General features: G+C 40.9%; 2 protein-coding genes across 2 annotated transcripts; both read right to left on the minus strand.

The window, feature by feature from the left end:
* Positions 1 to 7,271: 7,271 nt before the first annotated feature.
* Positions 7,272 to 9,633, minus strand: nkx3.3 (NK3 homeobox 3). The gene is made up of 2 exons (XM_006783905.3): positions 9,196 to 9,633; positions 7,272 to 8,565 (listed from the first exon to the last, which is right to left on the minus strand). Exons 1-2 carry the CDS (start codon positions 9,437 to 9,439, stop codon positions 8,027 to 8,029), a joined length of 783 nt encoding a protein of 260 aa, XP_006783968.1. The 5' UTR covers positions 9,440 to 9,633; the 3' UTR covers positions 7,272 to 8,026.
* A 2,721-nt stretch (positions 9,634 to 12,354) lies between these two features.
* nkx2-3 (NK2 homeobox 3) lies at positions 12,355 to 15,079 on the minus strand. Its single transcript, XM_006783906.3, has 2 exons — positions 14,446 to 15,079; positions 12,355 to 13,687 (listed from the first exon to the last, which is right to left on the minus strand). The coding sequence occupies exons 1-2, from the start codon at positions 14,834 to 14,836 to the stop codon at positions 13,044 to 13,046; spliced, it is 1,035 nt and encodes a 344-aa protein (XP_006783969.2). The 5' UTR covers positions 14,837 to 15,079; the 3' UTR covers positions 12,355 to 13,043.
* Positions 15,080 to 17,889: the final 2,810 nt, after the last annotated feature.

A 17,889-nucleotide genomic window follows, 5' to 3' on the forward strand; every position in this document is an offset into this window, starting at 1 on the left:
TTGTCATTTTATAGTTTTCTTTTTGATTTGTGGTGTTGCACTTGGAAGATATTGTTACAGGACAGGTGACAATCATAAATTTTATCTCAGCTCATGTCCAAAAATGTTTTTTCTTTTCTCGCTCTCTGCCAAACAGCTCCAGGCAGGATCTGCCTAATTTACGTTGCATTCGTTGGTGTTTGTTAGGTGGGAAGTAGGCATATGATATCTAAGGGATGACACCTGGCCCCGCAAAACTTTAACATCCTGGAGGTGTAGACCAGGAAGTGGAGGAGGAGGGAAGCTTGAGAGCCCATAAGTGGAGCCCGAGTAGCTCCTTTATCAACTCGCTGATAGGAGACGACTGTGTATGTGTGTGTCAGAGCTGTTCAATGCTTTGCTTGTCTCTGCTTATCACCGCTAATTAAAACATTTAGATTCTTCTGGCTGGCTCTGGAGGAGTTGCTGTGTGTCTGAGCATGTGCGTGGGAGACATGAGAGCGGAGAGGAGTCAAAGGAAGGAAATGTTGCAGCTTGAAAGACTTCCTGTCCATCTATGGACAGAAGGGCTCAACACATACTCGCTATCAACAGCTGACAGACATGCTGTTTCTGCAGAGACTTATTTAGAGACAGCTGTGCTTTCTGCATGTTCAGGCTAATATTCCAAAATGATTTTTATCTGTTTTATTATTTGTTACTCATCATATGTAATAGCACTTCATATCTAAATACATTAAACAATACATATATAATCTGTTCATAGAAACATAAATACAATTGAGAGGTGCTGAGGGGCAAATCCATTTATGGTACCTGCTTTCTCACAAGCTTTACCTTTGCACTCCTACTTAACTCTCAGACCCTCATCCCTGAGCTATCTGTGTCTCTTCCTAATGGACACAGCACACACAAACACACACACATACATGTAGAAACACACACAAACAATAAAGACTAGACCTACTTCCTTAAATATGGCCCTGCTCTTTATAAGATCTGGGTGGGCTCATCTCTGTATCCTTTCTAATCCTTGCCATGACCTCTGTCCCCACTCATACAAACACAGCAGTGGATTAACTACATTTCCTAACACACAAAATATCCCTGATAAAATTAAACAAAAAAAGAGAGCACATTTTCATAAAATGCCAAACGTTGGTAAGAAAAACAAAACATGTCACCTTCTTCCCAAAAAGTTGATTCTGTTCATCTGGACGTAGCGATTCCAACAGAATCGACTTTTTGGGATTGTCTTACCTGGATGATTGAGCATGCATCAAAACATCTCACTTTCTTACGTTGCTGCGTGATCACGTAACATAACGAACTTAACAGTATGCCAGAGGAACAATGAGGGCTGATTATGTGGAATCTGCTCAAATTGTGCAGAAAGGTGTCATATCTAATTCCTTTTGAAACCACGAGGCCTGTGAGTGCTGATGTGGTTGCCCTATGATGGATGGGCCTTCCCCCGGGGTAGCTGATGTCTTTTGGCTTTACTGTAAATGTTTACATTCCTACTTGCACTGATGCTATCTGCTAATAGTTTCTGGGACAAGCCTGAGGAGTCCTCTGGGTGGGATTATTCGCTGTGTGTGTGTGTGTGTGTGTGTGTGTGTGTGTGTGTGTGTGTGTGTGTGTGTGTGTGTGTAAGAGAGAAAGAGAGAAAGAGAGAAAGAGAGAAAGAGAGAGGAAGAGAAAGACAGAGACCAGGTCAAAGGGAAGCAGATCTGTCTTTATACTTGGGGATTAACCATGACCCCTCTCTTTCCTAGGGGGGGGGCGCATTAACAGCACCTCACTGCTGCTCCATTTTCTTCCCAAAGAAGAAAAAGACATTTGGCTGTCTCTGACGGTACAATCAACAACTGGCACACTCGTGAGAGGGCAGCCTCTCCCAGTCTCAGTGTGGCGTGAGCTCTAAATCCGTTCATTTCACCGAGAAGTCTCGGTGCCAGCAGCCGTTATGTGACCGTGGTATTGTTAAATCAACAAGGCCCTTAAGAAAATAATTCCTATTGCAATAGGCGCATCGGAAATGCATGTATAATTGCTGCTCAGGAGCCTTGTGAGAATGCTCTGTCAATAGATCTGTATCTTAAAAACGTAGCCAAGCATGGATTATGTGAGGACTGCCATTCCTGTGTTGCACACTACAGAGGCAGCCCCACCCTCAAGGCATTCCTCTGCAACATAAAAGACAGCAGGTAATTACCTGTTTCCACTGCCATTATTAAGTGTTATTTAAATCTGCTATTAATACTGTGTTAAGTTGTGGGAGCTGGTGCGAGTGATTGTTCAAAGAGGCGGACAAACACGTTCTTCTGCACCGCTGTCTGGCCGTCTCTTCCCTTTCTTTCACTCTCTCTCTGCTGTCTCCGGACGTGCTCGCGAGGAGACACAAAAACAAAGCACAACTTAAAATGTTTATATACTTAAGCATCGCATTTAGAGTAATGTTTCATAGCTCAGTGGACTACTGGCTGGAGCACATTCCCGGGCATAAATGCTCTTAAAGAAGTGATAAAGGATGTGACCTTAGAGTGATTCACTGCAGTGATAATAAAGAACGGATAAGAGATGTTGTTTCCGGTTTTGTACCTGGAACGAGTTTGAATTTCTTATCCACAGAACATCTGACCTACGCAGAAAACGGTGGCAAGCACTTCTAAACAGTTGTTGAACTTTGGTGATAATAGTGAAGCTGGTATGATGGTTACAAATCAAGGAGCTATCAGAAAATACAAAGGAGTGCGGAGCTAGTTTTTTTTTTAACTCCCCAGTGTATAATTTTAGAGGTGGAGCAGTAAAAAGAGTCATTAATGTAATGAGTTGTGTTTTACAGATGCCTTAATGACCGTTATGAAGCTCAATAGCTGACGGTGATCAAAAAATTCTTAATTTGATGCTACCTGTTGGGTAAACTCTTAGGTGTCAATTGCACATTCTGTTAATGACAGTGTTTAAAGTGATACTGAGTAAGCGATGCCTATGTTATGGTTATCTTAGTAAAGCATGCAATAATTGCTACTTAGGCCACAATCGTCTGGAATGGGGGTTAAAATCCTTGCAGAGATCTCTATATTTACTCCATCAGATAATTTAAAAGAAACAACCGTGTAGTGTAACCAGCTGCCTTTCCAGTGATTCTCTTATCCCACAGATGAACTTCAACTCTTCCCTCTTGAACTGCTGACAAGTCTCTACCATGTAAGTGCACTGGGTTCCTCGGTTTCTTAGCCAGATCTAACTCTTGCTCATCTCATCCAGTTTCAGTATTGTATAACAATTATGAGATCTAGGATGCTTTCATTGGATAACCAGTGTGATGTTACCAATGGCTGCCATCATATACCTCTGTATAGATCTGTTTAGATCAGAATATGCATATATACAATCAATAGGAGTCTTATTCTGCCAAAGGTTTTCTTTGTTTTTTCTATTAAACGGGAGTTTTACCTTCCCACTGTCACCTTGTGTTTTCTCATAGGGGATCATCAGACTGTTGGGGTTTTTGCTCTAATAATTTATGGTCTTTAACTCGCAGCATTAAGGGCTTTGAGGTGTCTGTTGTTGTGAATTGGTGCTACATAAACAAATGAACTGAAAAGCCTCTCCAGAGCAGAACAAGGACTACAGACACCAGCTGCCAACACCAACTGCAGAGTCGTCAGACACCAGATCCTCTCTGAAGAAACAGATGAATGACAGGGAGGAGCTCCTCGATAGCACACAGGCTGGTAGGAAAAACATAAGATAGCGAGGGCTCGGGGTAGCTGGTTAATAATAAGTGAACACTCAAAATAAGAGCAGTGAGATTGTCCTTTAGGAAATCATTGCATTTTGTGTAAAAAATGCTAAAATGAGACGCCAGTTGCTCCACTCAAGCAAGGCTTTGTGTTTAAAACACTGATGCATGTTGCTATAATAGACTGTATATAAAAATGGGAATCAGCTACAGTAGTAGTTTAAGCATTATTAATATGCTCAGGGTAAGATTTTTGCATGGGTCACTACACACATTCAGACACCTGGAAATTAATTCGCATAAAAACTACTAATTAACATATTACTAGAAATTAACTTAATGTACTACATTGTTTGTTCACTGATGACACTTCCTATGTTAAGTGCAAATGTGCCAGCAGCAGAAGCAGCATTGCAGTGCAATAATAATAACACAGACTTATATCCAGGGACACGGTATGAGTCAACTGTGAGCACAAAACTAGCCTAGGTAAGTGTTTTCTCTGGGAATTTGAAGTAAAAAGTATGAACCATACAACACTTTAGTTTAACAAGAACTAAATCAACTGAACCTTGCAACTCTTCAGGAGCTGCACAATATTGTAATAAAACCGAAAAATATTTTCTACCTGGCATCTTGTATCTTGGGTTAAGTTTTTTAACCAGCTGCTTAAAGCTCTGGTTTTCCGTGGTGTAACCATTACCAGTAATTTTGTCCTTTTTCATAGCCTGGTCATTCTCAGCCCTGTTTTTTGATGAAACATATTTGTTTTGTCCAGCTTTAGCAGGAGATTTTTTTTTCCTATGCTTTTCAGAATTCTGTGCTTGGTTAGAGTTTGCTGAAGCAGCTTCCTTTTTGGGTAATAAATCATTAATGGTGGTGACATACGGCTCCTGCTCTCAGACATGCCCGGGCTTATCTCAGTGTTGCGTGCACTAGGACATGGCACTACAATACCAATGATATCATGACATGGCATTTTTATACCACATAAAACTTTATGCTGGTATTGTTGTTATGATATGGCACCGAGCTAAATCCATGCTCGGAATTATGTTCACCATGGTGATGCAGTGGTTAGCACTCTCACACTTTTTTGCATGTTTGCATGTTCTCCCTGTGCCTGCATGGGTTTCCTCTTGGCACGATTCAAAGACAAGCATCTTAGGTTACAGATTAAATATGGTGAAATGCAGCTCAGGCAGTCCATTTCCATGAAAAAACAAACAAACAAACAATATTTTGATAATTGCTACAGTGCATGGATGTAATCTCACCAAATACAGAACCACTGAACTGACCTGATAAAACTAGTAAGGGCCAAGGTCAATCCAGTAATTGAAGTTCATTCTGAGGGAACATGAACATTGGCATTATATTTCCATTGATGATCTCTTCCATTGTTTTTTAAAAAAAAGTTAATCGGGTGCAAATAACATTACCAGGTTGACCCAACACTGACCTAACCTTCTTAATATAATATATCATTTACATGCTGCTTTTACAATGCAAATAGAGATGGTGCATGTGTTTACTTTTAGTTTTGCATTCATATAGGGCAGTTTACATATTGTGGATAAACCCCTGACTGGTTTTCTAACTTCTGTGATGTCTGACTGCTTGTGCTCTTTTTTTTTCCTTTTTTAGGGGGGGTGGGGGGGCACCTTGAACTTTGTTGTTTGAATAGTACAGCTCCCAGCAGCTCAGCAGTGTCTTTGATGAAGACAGTGTCATAATGTAAAGTAAGGTAAATTGACCTTTTAGCTGAAGCTCACCTGTGAATGAGTTTTAACTGGTGTTAAAACCTTAAACTTATCCTTTGTCGCAGTCTCCTTTCACCGTGCCTGTTTTGTTGTCTGTGGGTGGAAATTTACACGAGTGTGACGCATCACAGAATAGGTGCAGGACAAGAAAAACTCTTATCTTGTCACGGTAGAAAGCTCTGACTAGACCAACTATTTACCAGCACAATGTGAATAATCAGAGCACATAGAAAGTGGCATACCGTGGCGCAACAGTGTTACACCCTGACCTTTTCTGCTGAGAAGTGTTGTTTTTTTTTCAAGTCTTTAAAAGCAAGTGTGCGCAAATGAAAATAATTTATCTGTGAATTATGGTTAGACATTGAAAAGAAGATGTGTTTTTCCTCCCACCCTGAAACCTGCTGCGCACAGTGCCAACCACTTACTGTAGTCTGAAGTGCTGTTTTGATACAAGAGATAGATGGGGTTTGGGCTGGAGCCAGAGTGCAGCAAAAGGTGATCATCTCTGCCAAAGCTGCCTGCGTTGGGAAAAGGAAAGCTGAAGCACTGTTACATCCCAGTTCTTTGATGTCTCTTTAATGTTGTAGTACTGTAATGATAATATTGTTTGGGATTATAAAGACAGGACACTGCGGTGCTTTTAAGACCTTGCAAACCTTTTGTAACCCTGCAGTGTCAAGGGGATCGGTAAACATGCTACATAAACTGTATCTTTTTTAAATATTATTCCTGGGGGAAGATAAATTATTTTATCTGACCATCCTGCCTTTCTCCACCATCTGCAAGCTCCTTTGATAAAACACAGGCCTAGATGTTAACTCCCTCTGGATGGTAAATGCAATCATTTAAAAACCAAACTAAAATGCTGGTCCCCTTGTATAGGAATTACATTTTTTCCTATGGCGTCTGATCACTGTGCTGTTCCTTGAGAGTGATGATGAGGGTGTAGTCTTTTCAGTAAAGCATGATTAATGTGCACTGTCTTGTGCAGCCTGGCTCCATGGTGCAACATCTCCACGGTCTATTAACCGTCTCTGACTAGTGCAGCACATAGTAGAGAGCACACCTATGCAGAAGGATTAAGAAACCCCCCCCCACAATTTTTGTATAAAACAACAGCAAAGATTCTTCTTCCTAATGTCATGTAAAGGTTTGTGCAATTCTGAAATGTTAGAGGAGGAAGTCAGCCAACTAGATGAACACCCATTTCCAAACAGACACTTTAAAAGCATAAACTCTATCCGTGTGAGATACAGAATGTTAGAAGTACATTCGTGTGAAGAAGCCTTATTGCTTTCTAATCTGTTGCTTTAGTACCGTGCGAAAGAAGAATGTCTTCTTGCAGGTGTTAATGTTAAGTTTCACGATCAATAAAGGTGTCCCATAAATAAAATAAATGCCCACTAAAAGTGTCAGAGGCCTCGGTCAAGCTTCTCACACATCAAGATAAGCTACTTTCTCTTGTTGGGTTTGTATAACTTCCAGATTCCTTTCTGCTCTGTCTGGTCGCTCACAATGAGCTGTTGCTGGCAGTCATGGGGGAAGAAGAAAAAAACAACATATATATCATCCTATGAACTTGTGAGAAACCCAGTCAGCACTTCATTTTAAGACACTGCAGAGATGACCCCATCAAATTTCTAAATTGCATTTAAGATATTGTGCACCATCTGACACTGTAGTATAGGTAAGAGGTTAAATATGACAACAGAACCTACATTATTTATATTTTATTTTCATTTTCATATCCTTATATAGATATTAAAAAACCACAGTTCTTATATTTATCACTGTTGTGACCTTGATTTGATTATAAAAACCCCGAATAAAAATCTTGATATAAAAACATGAAGTATTTGAGATGGTGCATCATGGAGAAATGGGTGATCTACAAATCTGTTGCAAACATGTTTTTTTATGAACAGAAAGAAGAACTCAGAGTAAAGAAAACTTTTAGGGTCGTGAGAGAAATAATTTCTCTTATAGAATTATTTGAATAAGTTCAAACTTTCATGATTTCCACCGTCAACACAATGAAAATGATTTGCTTTGTTGTATTTCTTTTCTTTTCTTTTATTAATCCCACAAGAAAAGGTTGAAATATAACATTGTAGTTAACTTTATGTTCTCTTCCGCTTAGCAACCTTCACTTTTTATGACCTCCTCTTCCCGTCGTAATCATAATAATAAATATTTTTTAACTTTTGAAAGTTTTGAAATATAATTCATGAAATAATTTTTTTTAAAAGTTAAAAGAAATATTTAAAAGTCATGATCCTGGCCACATAAGAGCTTTGAAGAAGTCAGTAGTATTTCCCTTTAAAATGTTTTTTTTCTAACTTGCAAATAGTTACACAATATGAAACTGACAAAATATTAAACTACATTACTTATTCCGATTTAAAAATGGAGGATTTTCTGTATAAAATGTCCAATTACATCGTAAAATCCACCGAGTCAGCAGAAACCTCCTAGAAAGCAGAACGCTTGCATTTGAAGTGACACTTGTTGAAAACAGTTCTGCTTCGGGGCCTCAAAGCATCCCTCCACAAAACATGTTGTCCATGTTCCAGGGTTGGTGGTAGTAGTAGTGCAGGTACGGGTAGTACTGATAGCCCCGGTACAGTGGCACAGTCATGGGGATATGTACTCCAATCCCCTGGTGGTATTGCTTCTGATCGTCCCGCACCAGAACTTTTACAGCCACTTTCTTTGGGGAGCTGCATACCACCATTTCGGTCGCCATCTGGCGACGTTTGGTTTTATATCTCCGGTTCTGGAACCAGATTTTCACCTGGGTCTCTGTAAGCTTCAAGGCTCCTGCCAGATCGGCCCGTTCGGGACCAGAAAGGTACCTTTGAGTGCTAAAACGGCGCTCCAGCTCGTGGACTTGAGCATGAGAGAAGGCCGACCTGGTGCGCTTCTTTGCACCGGGCCTGCACTCCTGCGCGTCCGGCAAACAGCTTGAGGTCTCCCCGCCGCGGTTACATCCCTCCTCCTCTGCACTCTCGCACTGCGGTCTTTTCTGCTGTTCGCCCTGCTCCTCACACTGCTCCTGGTCATCTGCAGCGACTGAAATAAAATATAAATCCGTGAATACAAGTAAATGTGCTGCCTCTGTACGTCAGGGTGACAAAGCACAAGGCCCCTGTTTTTTGCTGATAGGTCATTCCAACAAGGTGCTGATGCTGGCCAATATGACAGTTTTCTATTGTATTTCTGTCATGATATTAAAGTTAAGGGATGTACCTGAATAAATGCTCTGAACAACTTTAAACAAATCCCACAGATTTCCACGACGCAGTGTTATAGTTTTATTTTCCCACAAGCTATGTGCTCTTTACGCACAAAAAAGTCACATGGGGCATGAATAAATAGAACCAAATTCTCGAGACAGTAATAATTACACTGTAGTTAGTTAAATTACACATCGATGTATTTTTATGGGGAAAATAATACACAGTTCTTCAATTTAAACACACGGTAACGGGATTTTTTTTTTCTATTGTGAAAACGGTTTCTTATGCAAAATAAATAACTCGATAAAGTGATTATGGCGTGAAACACATTCGAGTTTTGTGATGAATGTTTATGTTCCTTCAACATGATGGAATACAATTTAGATGAGAACGCCTACACACCAGTTTAAGATTTTTTCCCCGATAGTCTTTACAGATCTTTTTAAAAAAAAAAAAAACCCACCTTCTATGAGCTCTGTCTCTTCTCCTGTGTCCTCCTCTGTAGAAACCTCCGATTGGGCGCTTATAACGCGGGGATGTGTGGGAAGTGTCTGCGGGTAGACGTGGTTGCCATCCCTGCCACCATAGCCGGTGAGCGTGTTGTTCGCCTTCGTTGCGCAGAACTCCCCCGCGGTTCCCGGCTTGCCGTTGGCATCGAGTCCGGTGAGGATGTCTTTGATGGAAAAGGATGAAACACTTAATGTCATAATTCAGATAAGAGCACGGGTATTTCCTCACTCTCGCGCGCGATTTCTTGGGAGGCATCAAGAAATCCGCCACTGGAAAGCAAAAACAAGCTCTCACTACTGATTCGCTCTTTTGCGCGTTGTAATTTAATTGCGGCGAACAGTCTAATGTGCTAATGAGCAGCCTATATCAGGATCTGTCAAGACTGTCAAGCAGTATTTCAACTGCAGCTCCAGTTAAGTTGTGATAGGATGTTATCTGTGCCTGCTGGTCCCTCCTTCGCACCGCCCAGCTTTAAACCTGGCCTCTTTGCTCAGTGTCAGTGAAGGACGAAGGACATTGATTCCCAAGGCTACATGGTTTTATTTTCTTTAGCTTTCGGTATGAGTACTGTGATTTAAATAAAAAATGTAAAATCCATCTAGTTTAATCTGTAAGAGCCAAAGAAAATAAGTAGAACCTTCTGATTATTCTTAACATGCTATCTGATATTAAACATGAATCAGACCCATTGGAAAATGTTTTCAGTTATTTTTACGCACAGAGCTGTTTTGTTTGCTTAACAGCTTCTTCTTCTCTTCTTCTTTCTCTTCTTCTTCTTCTTCTTCTTTAGGCTGCTTCCTTTAGGTTTACCAACTATCAGATGTCATGTACATGTGTGAAAACCCGACGGTTTACGTTCACTAAGCGTGCGTAAAAATGCCGCTCAGTTCTGGTTTTCACCTGTGAGTTTGGTTTTAAAGCATTTCACAATGCAGGAATTTACATTTAAAAACCAGAAATAACTCTTTTGAAAATTCAAGTTTACTTTCCACTTTAGTCTAAACTAATCCAAAAAGGACTATTTTGATTTTTTTTTTTTTTTAAAAATCTTCAATCTATTATTTAGTTTTAATTAAACTAAATGTCTATTTTTTTTATCATTGTGAATTATGTGACTGGTAAAATTGTGCACAATTTGAAACCTAAAGACCTGCATGTTTAAATATTTTATAATGAAACACATCTTCAGTCCAGTGTGAAGATGGACATCTGCTGGTTCTGCCTTGTTGCTCGAACAGGTGTCTAGCGCCGCCATGTGGACAGGATTCTTGGTCTTCGAAGTTACACGTGAGTCAAAATAAAAGACGACAGCTACGCACATGCACTTACGCACTCCCATAAAGACCAGGATTACACAATCTACCTTTCAGGTGAGGAGATGTACTGACAGATGCGGCGAGCTGCTTCCTCCATGTTGTTTGTTTCTCGTAATTGCAGTAAAATCTCCCTTTGTACCTCAAAGCCACATCACCCTCCAGGGTGTTTTTAAGTGCCTGAGAGGGATAAATTTAAATTTTAGCGCAGTTTCCTGGGTTCAAACCACAACAAGTCAGTTTCAAAATAGAACATCTGAATTCTGCAAATCAGCGTCGGAATGCAGTTTATTATTCATTTTGCAAAAACGGTTTGAAATCAATGGTGTCATGTTGATTATAATTATGGAGTAAAGTCTCGCACACATAGGCGTCATTACACGTGTCCAAATAAAACCTCTGCCTTTGTCCAGTAAGGAGTGTTAAGCGTGAATTTCTGCAAGTGCATATGTTCTACCAAAAGAGATATTTTTGACGAGATTTGGTTTGTGAGGAAAGATTTAGTTTACTGTTGTGCTCACACAGAAAGAGTATAACGTTTGAACTTTTGTGGAAATTAAATTTTAAATTTTAAATTTTTTTTAAATACTATATCAGATAAAAGCCAATCAAGTCACGCGGAATTTTGATGACTTATTATTGTTTTACGCTAAACCGAATATTAATGTTCCAGTATTCCTGGTTCCAGTATACTTGTTAATAGTGCTGTAGACATGAAAACATGTCCTAGCACAGCTGACAGGGTGCAGCCAGAATGAAACCGAATGATAGAGCTTTTATTCCCGCTTTCTTTCCTTCTCTATATTTGGGCCTCGGTTCTATTGTGAGCTCTTGAGTGTCTGCCTCTAGACACTTTGTTTTAGGAAACTCCACGCCTATACAGCGCAGCGATGAGCCGCTGAGCTGCTATCTTTGGAAGCAGAAGATAGCGATCGCGGCAGTGTCTGTCAGAGAACCCGTGGCCAAGCCGCGTCCTCAGGCATCGCCGTCCTGTCGCCAGCTCTATTTACACTAGTGACTCTGCAGCACTTAGAGCTGACACCAGGTATGTCCTACCGGCAGTGCAGTAGCCGAGGGAAGTGGCCAGTGAGGCTATCAGGGGAGACAAACACGCTGTTTACTTTGCCATTTATCTCCATTAATAGCGTCAGGGTATTCGGCCGTGCCTGGTGGGTAAAGGCTTTGCTTAAGTCCATCGCTAAACAACGAAGTGTGTGTGTGTGTGTGTGTGTGTGTGTGTGTGTGTGTGTGTGTGTGTGTGTGTGTGTGTGTGTGTGTGTGTGTGTGTGTGTGTGTGTGTGTGTGTTAGAGAGAGTTGAAGAAAGAGTATATATGTGGTCTGGGTTTGCCTCGCTGTGAGTGAGTGCAGATCTGTATTTATTATGTAATTATGACATTATTGTAATTATAAATGTGACACAGCTTTAGGTAATCTATTATTATTATTATTATTATTATTATTTAGCAAAAGAAGAGGAGTAGTAAGAGTATTTATCATCCAATGCTCTTCTCGTTTTTATGCTCTGTGGGTCCGGGGATGCTGGCCGTCTGGTTAATGTCCATCTCTGAATCCTGACCGGACATTAGCTCGCCTTTAAATTCTCTCTGTTTCTGGTTCTTGTCTCAAGCCGAAGTCTAGCGCAAGCTTTCTCACACAAGAAAAAAACGTTTTCTTGGCTTGAGAAAAGATTTCAGACGATAAGAAATGTTGGAATAAACCTCAGTCAACATCATTTAAAGAAAAAGAAAAAGAACAGATACACGCACAGATTCACACACAAAGCACACTCCACTTCAATCAGTCGTGCCATGACAGTTATTATGCCCTTTAATTCCACCATCGCTGATAACTTGCATCATTTTGTGGTTTTTAACTCGAGCCTAGAAACAGCCTTATTTGAGCACCTCTTTTTTTAATCAGTTCATTGGCTTTCAGTGTCACTCACTTCGTTTTGGAGTGAAAAAACAAAGCCTTAAGGTTAAACCCAAGTCACACAAATTTAAAAAAGAGGGGGGAAGAGCTTAATAGAAATAATACTAAATTGTCCTGCATTTGTGATCCATGTTAATTTCTTGCAACTTTATGCATCCAAATAAAATTCATGAAAGACTTCACTTCCTTAATGAATTCTAATCTAATAGTTTTTGCGTAACCGAAAATTTATATGGGATTTTCCTTTATTTTTTAAGCACAATACATCAGTTTTGAACCATTACGGATAGTTTTGGCTAATCCGTCAAACATAACACAACAACTTCACTAAGTTGTCTAAACACGTGGCTCAGAGGGGGAAAAAAATTATAATAGATATATTTTTATTTCAGTCCATTTTTCTTCATATTCCTGTGGAGTTAGAACAAAATGACCCCTGCGCTCTGTAATGTGTTACGGAATTTGAAATTGTGGTTTTCACGGGATTAGTTGAAGATGTTTACATGCTCGAGTCTATCCATCAAGACAGGTTTCTGATTGTGCGCAAAGACCGCGCTACCATGCCCGGATACCCTGCAGAGCTCCCTGGCAGGGTGTGACACTTGGTCCTTGGGGAGTCTGGCTTTGCGTCTGTCCGCTAATGTTCCCCAAATTCATATTCATGAAAGCATTGGCAGAGGCGTTGCTGGGCGGGAGAGAAGGGAAACTAGAATAAGTACAAGAGTAAGTGTTGCTATACACCGAGTTGTTATAGCTGTAGGCTGGATAGCTGTTGTAGCTGTACGGATTGGGAGCTCCGACTGTGTAAGGGGGATTATAGTTCTGAGATCCAGCGAGACAAGGCCTCCCGTCTCGGACGAGAACCGGCACAGCCACCCTCCTTGGAGGCGGTGGTGGGTGGTGATGGTGGTGATGATGACCCGCAATCTCCAGGGTCTTGTCCTGCCGCTGCCTCTTGCATTTGTACCTCCTGTTCTGGAACCAGATCTTGACCTGGGTAGAGGTGAGCTTAAGGGAGCTGGCCAGATGCTCTCTCTCCGGGGCGGACAGGTAACGCTGCTGCTTGAAGCGCCGCTCCAACTCAAACACCTGAGCTTGGGAAAAGAGGACGCGAGGTTTCCGTCTGGTCCTCTGCTGCTTGGTGGCCGGCTTCTCCGAGTCTGGATCCTCACACTCACCCGGCATGACACCGCAGCTCTCTGCATGGAGAAACCATGTTTAATTACACATCAGAGCTAGCATCTTGATTATTTTCAAGTATATATTTACTATTACAAATTTTATTCTTATTCTTATTCTTATCATTTATTGTACAAGTGTATTGGAAGTAGCCTAAATGAAAATTGCTAGTAAAATGTATTGAAAAATAAAATTAGGGAGGCATACTAATAATGACGTCACGTTATATACAAACATTAACTAAACGTGGATGTTGATACATTAAAATCAGATGAGGCTAAATATAGTTTCTGTCTTGTGTTTCTGGAAGTGTCTACGTCTTTTTAAATGCGTGACAATTTGGATCATCAGTTTAATATATTCAGCAAACATAAATTAGCAGCTTGCAAATGTAAACACTTTAATCTCTGCCAGTCTTACTCATTAGCTGGCAGCTAATGAATTGTATGAAATAATAATCTTCTTTTTTTTGTTGTTGTTCTTTGCCGTCCATTGTTTGGTCATATTATGAAAATATATATTATGTATATTATTAACCAGGGGCCTATTTTTTGTTGTCCGTGTTAGGTGATCAATTTATAGTAATTTAAACAGAATTCGGAAAACGTTTCTCCAGAAATGTGTATCAATGTCAGATTTGATGAGCCTTTTTTTGTCTCGTAATTAACTTTAATTCACATTTTATGATTTGATTTTCTCCTTTGGCATTTTCGTCCATGTGCATTTTTATATAATTAACATCCTCAGAGTAACTCGCTTCAGTAGACTGTGTACTCACTGCTGTCATGCTCGTCCTGCTCTGTCTCCGGCCGGAGGTCTGCAGAGTGGGTTTGCCCCAGGTTGCCGAACACCTCCACCTGGATACCGGAGTCCGTCAATCGGTCTTGCACATTCAGTGAGTTGAGGTACGCCATCCTCTCCTCGCTCTCCGACAGGCAGGAGCTGATGGGGCTTGGGGTGTCTCTGCCCGCCAGCATGCAGGAGGGCGGCGAGTGAGAACGGAAGGATTTGTTCGATAGAGCTCCAGGCTGTGAGAGCGCACCAGAGAGACCGAAGCAGGAGATCAGCTGTAGCTGGTGCTGCTGAGACTGTTGTTGGAGCTCTAACTTCAGAATGTCCTTCACGGAAAAAGGCGTGGAGGACGAACCTATGACCGGACTAGGAATCATTATTACCACCAAGAAAGAGATGGCAAAATATACCGATCAGCAGTCCAAGAACAGGACCGATTCCCCTCCGGACGCGCAAAAGAAGAAAATTAGGCGTGCGTAAACCCGAGGAACGGCCGCGCTCTGTTGTTTTTGCATACACACCGAAGACAACTGATTTTCTCTCAGCTGTGACATCCCTCTTAGTTGCATATGCGTCTGTGGCTGGATGGCTGAGAGAGAAAGAGAAAGGTCGATCCCGTTTGGTTGGCTGAATTCAGTTATCTAGCGAGAGAGGGTCAGCCAAGATGCTGTCCTCTCCCTCTCAGTGACGTCCTGAAGCGGGGGAGGGATTGGTAGGGTCTCTCTCTCTCTCTCTCTCTCTCTCTCTCTCTCGCACTCTTCCTCCCCCTTTCCCTCTCTGTTCTATTTAGGTGTAGCCTACATATGTCAGGAAGTTATCCCTAATTTATGAAATAATATTGATGCCATCGACTGCAGTGAAACTGGGAAATATTTTGAAAGGTAAGGAACTTCTTAATTCACGCTTTATATGTTTCTAGTAAACTGCATCAACGCTGTCACACAATTGTAATAATTAGGCAAAGCATATTATGTTGTGTAGTTTAATGCAAATAGCCCACAAAAATACTTAACTTGGTGGAACCAATATTTATTTATTCGTTTATTTATGTTTTATTTTTAAAGAATTTCACTTATTTCTTGGACGGTCCCACAACATCGCAGATTTGGTGATTTTTAAGATTAGGCCTATCTTTGTTTCCCCTCTCGGCAATTCCTTGATAATATCATATAACGAGAGTGTGCGAAATGACATAAATCCGGCAACCGTGAGAGGCATAAAGAATTCTCAGTGCTAAATTGTTGTTTGTGAATTATTTATGGCTTATTTATTTGTGGAAGTTTTAGGATGATTTGGCCACGAAAATTTGGCCACAATAATAGTTCCTCTTGACACTGGTAAAAGGAAAGCAAAAACCTTTTTTGAATAAATAAATAAATGATCAGCTTCAAGCGCTACAAGGAAAGAAAATAATAATTATTATATTATATTAATAATTATATTATATTGTATATTAATACACTGAGCTTTCATTTTAATTTACCTTTGTGCCTAAGGGATAAACGTGCTGAAACGAGACACCTCTCTTCTGGTGGACTATCTTTGGCCAGGTCCAGGCGCCACGGTTTGAGGACCCATTGCTCTCAAACCGTGTGGAAAGAAAAGAAGAGCATGTCCACATAATCTCATCCGCTCACCATCAACAAGGCGCTGTTTAGAAATGGATAGCGTCACCCCCTCTCATGGAGATGCATGTCTTTTCAAAAAAGGCCGGTTTAAGTGGAGTAGTTTAAGTCAAGAGCTGAACTGAGTCTGAAAAAAAAGAAAAGCTTTTAGGCCACAGTAACTCTCTGTGCGCTCTGCAAAAATATAGTGGTCACTTAGTGCTGCTTGGACGCAAATTTAAACATTATTTAAACAATAATTTATCCAGATTTACTAATAAGGAAAAGTCATTTCCACACAGTGGAAGTTTGCGCGAGTTAGGTGGAATTTGTGATAGAATGTGATAGAATTAGCTCGTAAAGCAACCCAAAGGGCAGTAAATCTGGTCATTTTGTTTCCCAAATATTTACCCATTCCTCTTTAATGAGTGCAATAATTTAAAAAATACCAAACATAGACATAAATGCGTAATAGCTGTGTGTGTGTGTGTGTGTGGGGGGGGGGGGGGGGGGGGGGGTTGCTTTGTTTTGTTTTAATCAAAGTGTTTAGGAGAAAATTATTAATACCCCAAAAGAGATTACGCGGTTAAAACAATTAATTGTAAACACGCGTCCGAGCAGAGTCACCACGCTTTCGACCTAGAGTGCGCAGGGCCTCTAAAGCCCCTAACTGACCATCTTCACGGGCTTCGCGTGCCACCAGCAGTCCAAAAGTGGCCAAGTAAAGACTCGTGTTTACGGAGCGGAAGAGTCTGTTTCCTGCCTTTAACAAAACCCAGACTCCCAGAGAGTGTCAAGGAGCTACTCGTTGGTGAATGCGACTCCCCAATACATCATCTTCATTTCTGAATCGTCTTGATAGCCTCGGTAAGGTCGAGTCCACAGCAGAGGTCAGAGCGGATACAGGCTGCAGAGGCCTAAGCGTTAAAAAAAATTAAATGGATTTTGAAAAATAACTTTTTAAAAAAAAACCCGATCTGCTTTCTGCCTCCGTGGGAGTCAAATTTCAGTCACTCCGCACAATTCACTTTCTGGTGAGTTCTTCAAAGTTAGCGTTTTGCCAAGCAGCGCTTAACGTGTCTCTTCTTGTTTCCCTCCTTATCTCCATATTTCTGGCAGTCTAACGTATACTGAAGCAGGGCTTCGGCATCAGAGGGGCAGGTGTACAGTACACCACTGAGATACAGGGTGCACAGAGCACAGACCAGACATTTGAAGAAATAACGACATTTATCATCCATCGCTGCTTCTGGGTTTTGTGTCTGACTGGTTGATGCAAACAGCTGTTTATTTATGAAAGAATGAAGGTTTGATATTATGACTTGACAGAGTTGTGTAGAAGAGCACTTACAATCCTTTTACAATGGAGGTGATTATTAACAGGCTCTACCAACCGCCTGTATGTGTGACAAGGAACTCAAGTGTGACTATCCATTTGTCTTAAAGTGCTCTTAATCAGCCAATAACAACAATAGATTGCTACTTTAGGAAAATAGATTAGCTCAAGTGCGTTTTCCCCAATATCCAACAAGTCCAACAGGATTATTTAACTTGGTGTGACGCTTTCCCCATCATCTTGCATTAGGGCATGTAATATGTAAATAATGAGGCTGTGCATTACAGAAAAAAAAACTTGAAAAGATTGTGAGAGCAGATACAGAGTGTGTCCGCCTCATGTAGCTCATAATTAACTTTCCGTTTTCCTTTAATTTCATGGTCAACAGAAAGAATGGCAGTGGACCAAACTGTTGTGTGGCAGTAATGTCTCAGTTCTTCTGGGTCCCGGAAGGTGAGTCTTATCAGCAACCCATGTGGTGGTGTCAGTA

Source organism: Neolamprologus brichardi, chromosome 13 (genome assembly GCF_056152115.1).
Source record: "Neolamprologus brichardi isolate AB-2024 chromosome 13, ASM5615211v1, whole genome shotgun sequence".
NCBI lineage: Eukaryota > Metazoa > Chordata > Actinopteri > Cichliformes > Cichlidae > Neolamprologus > Neolamprologus brichardi.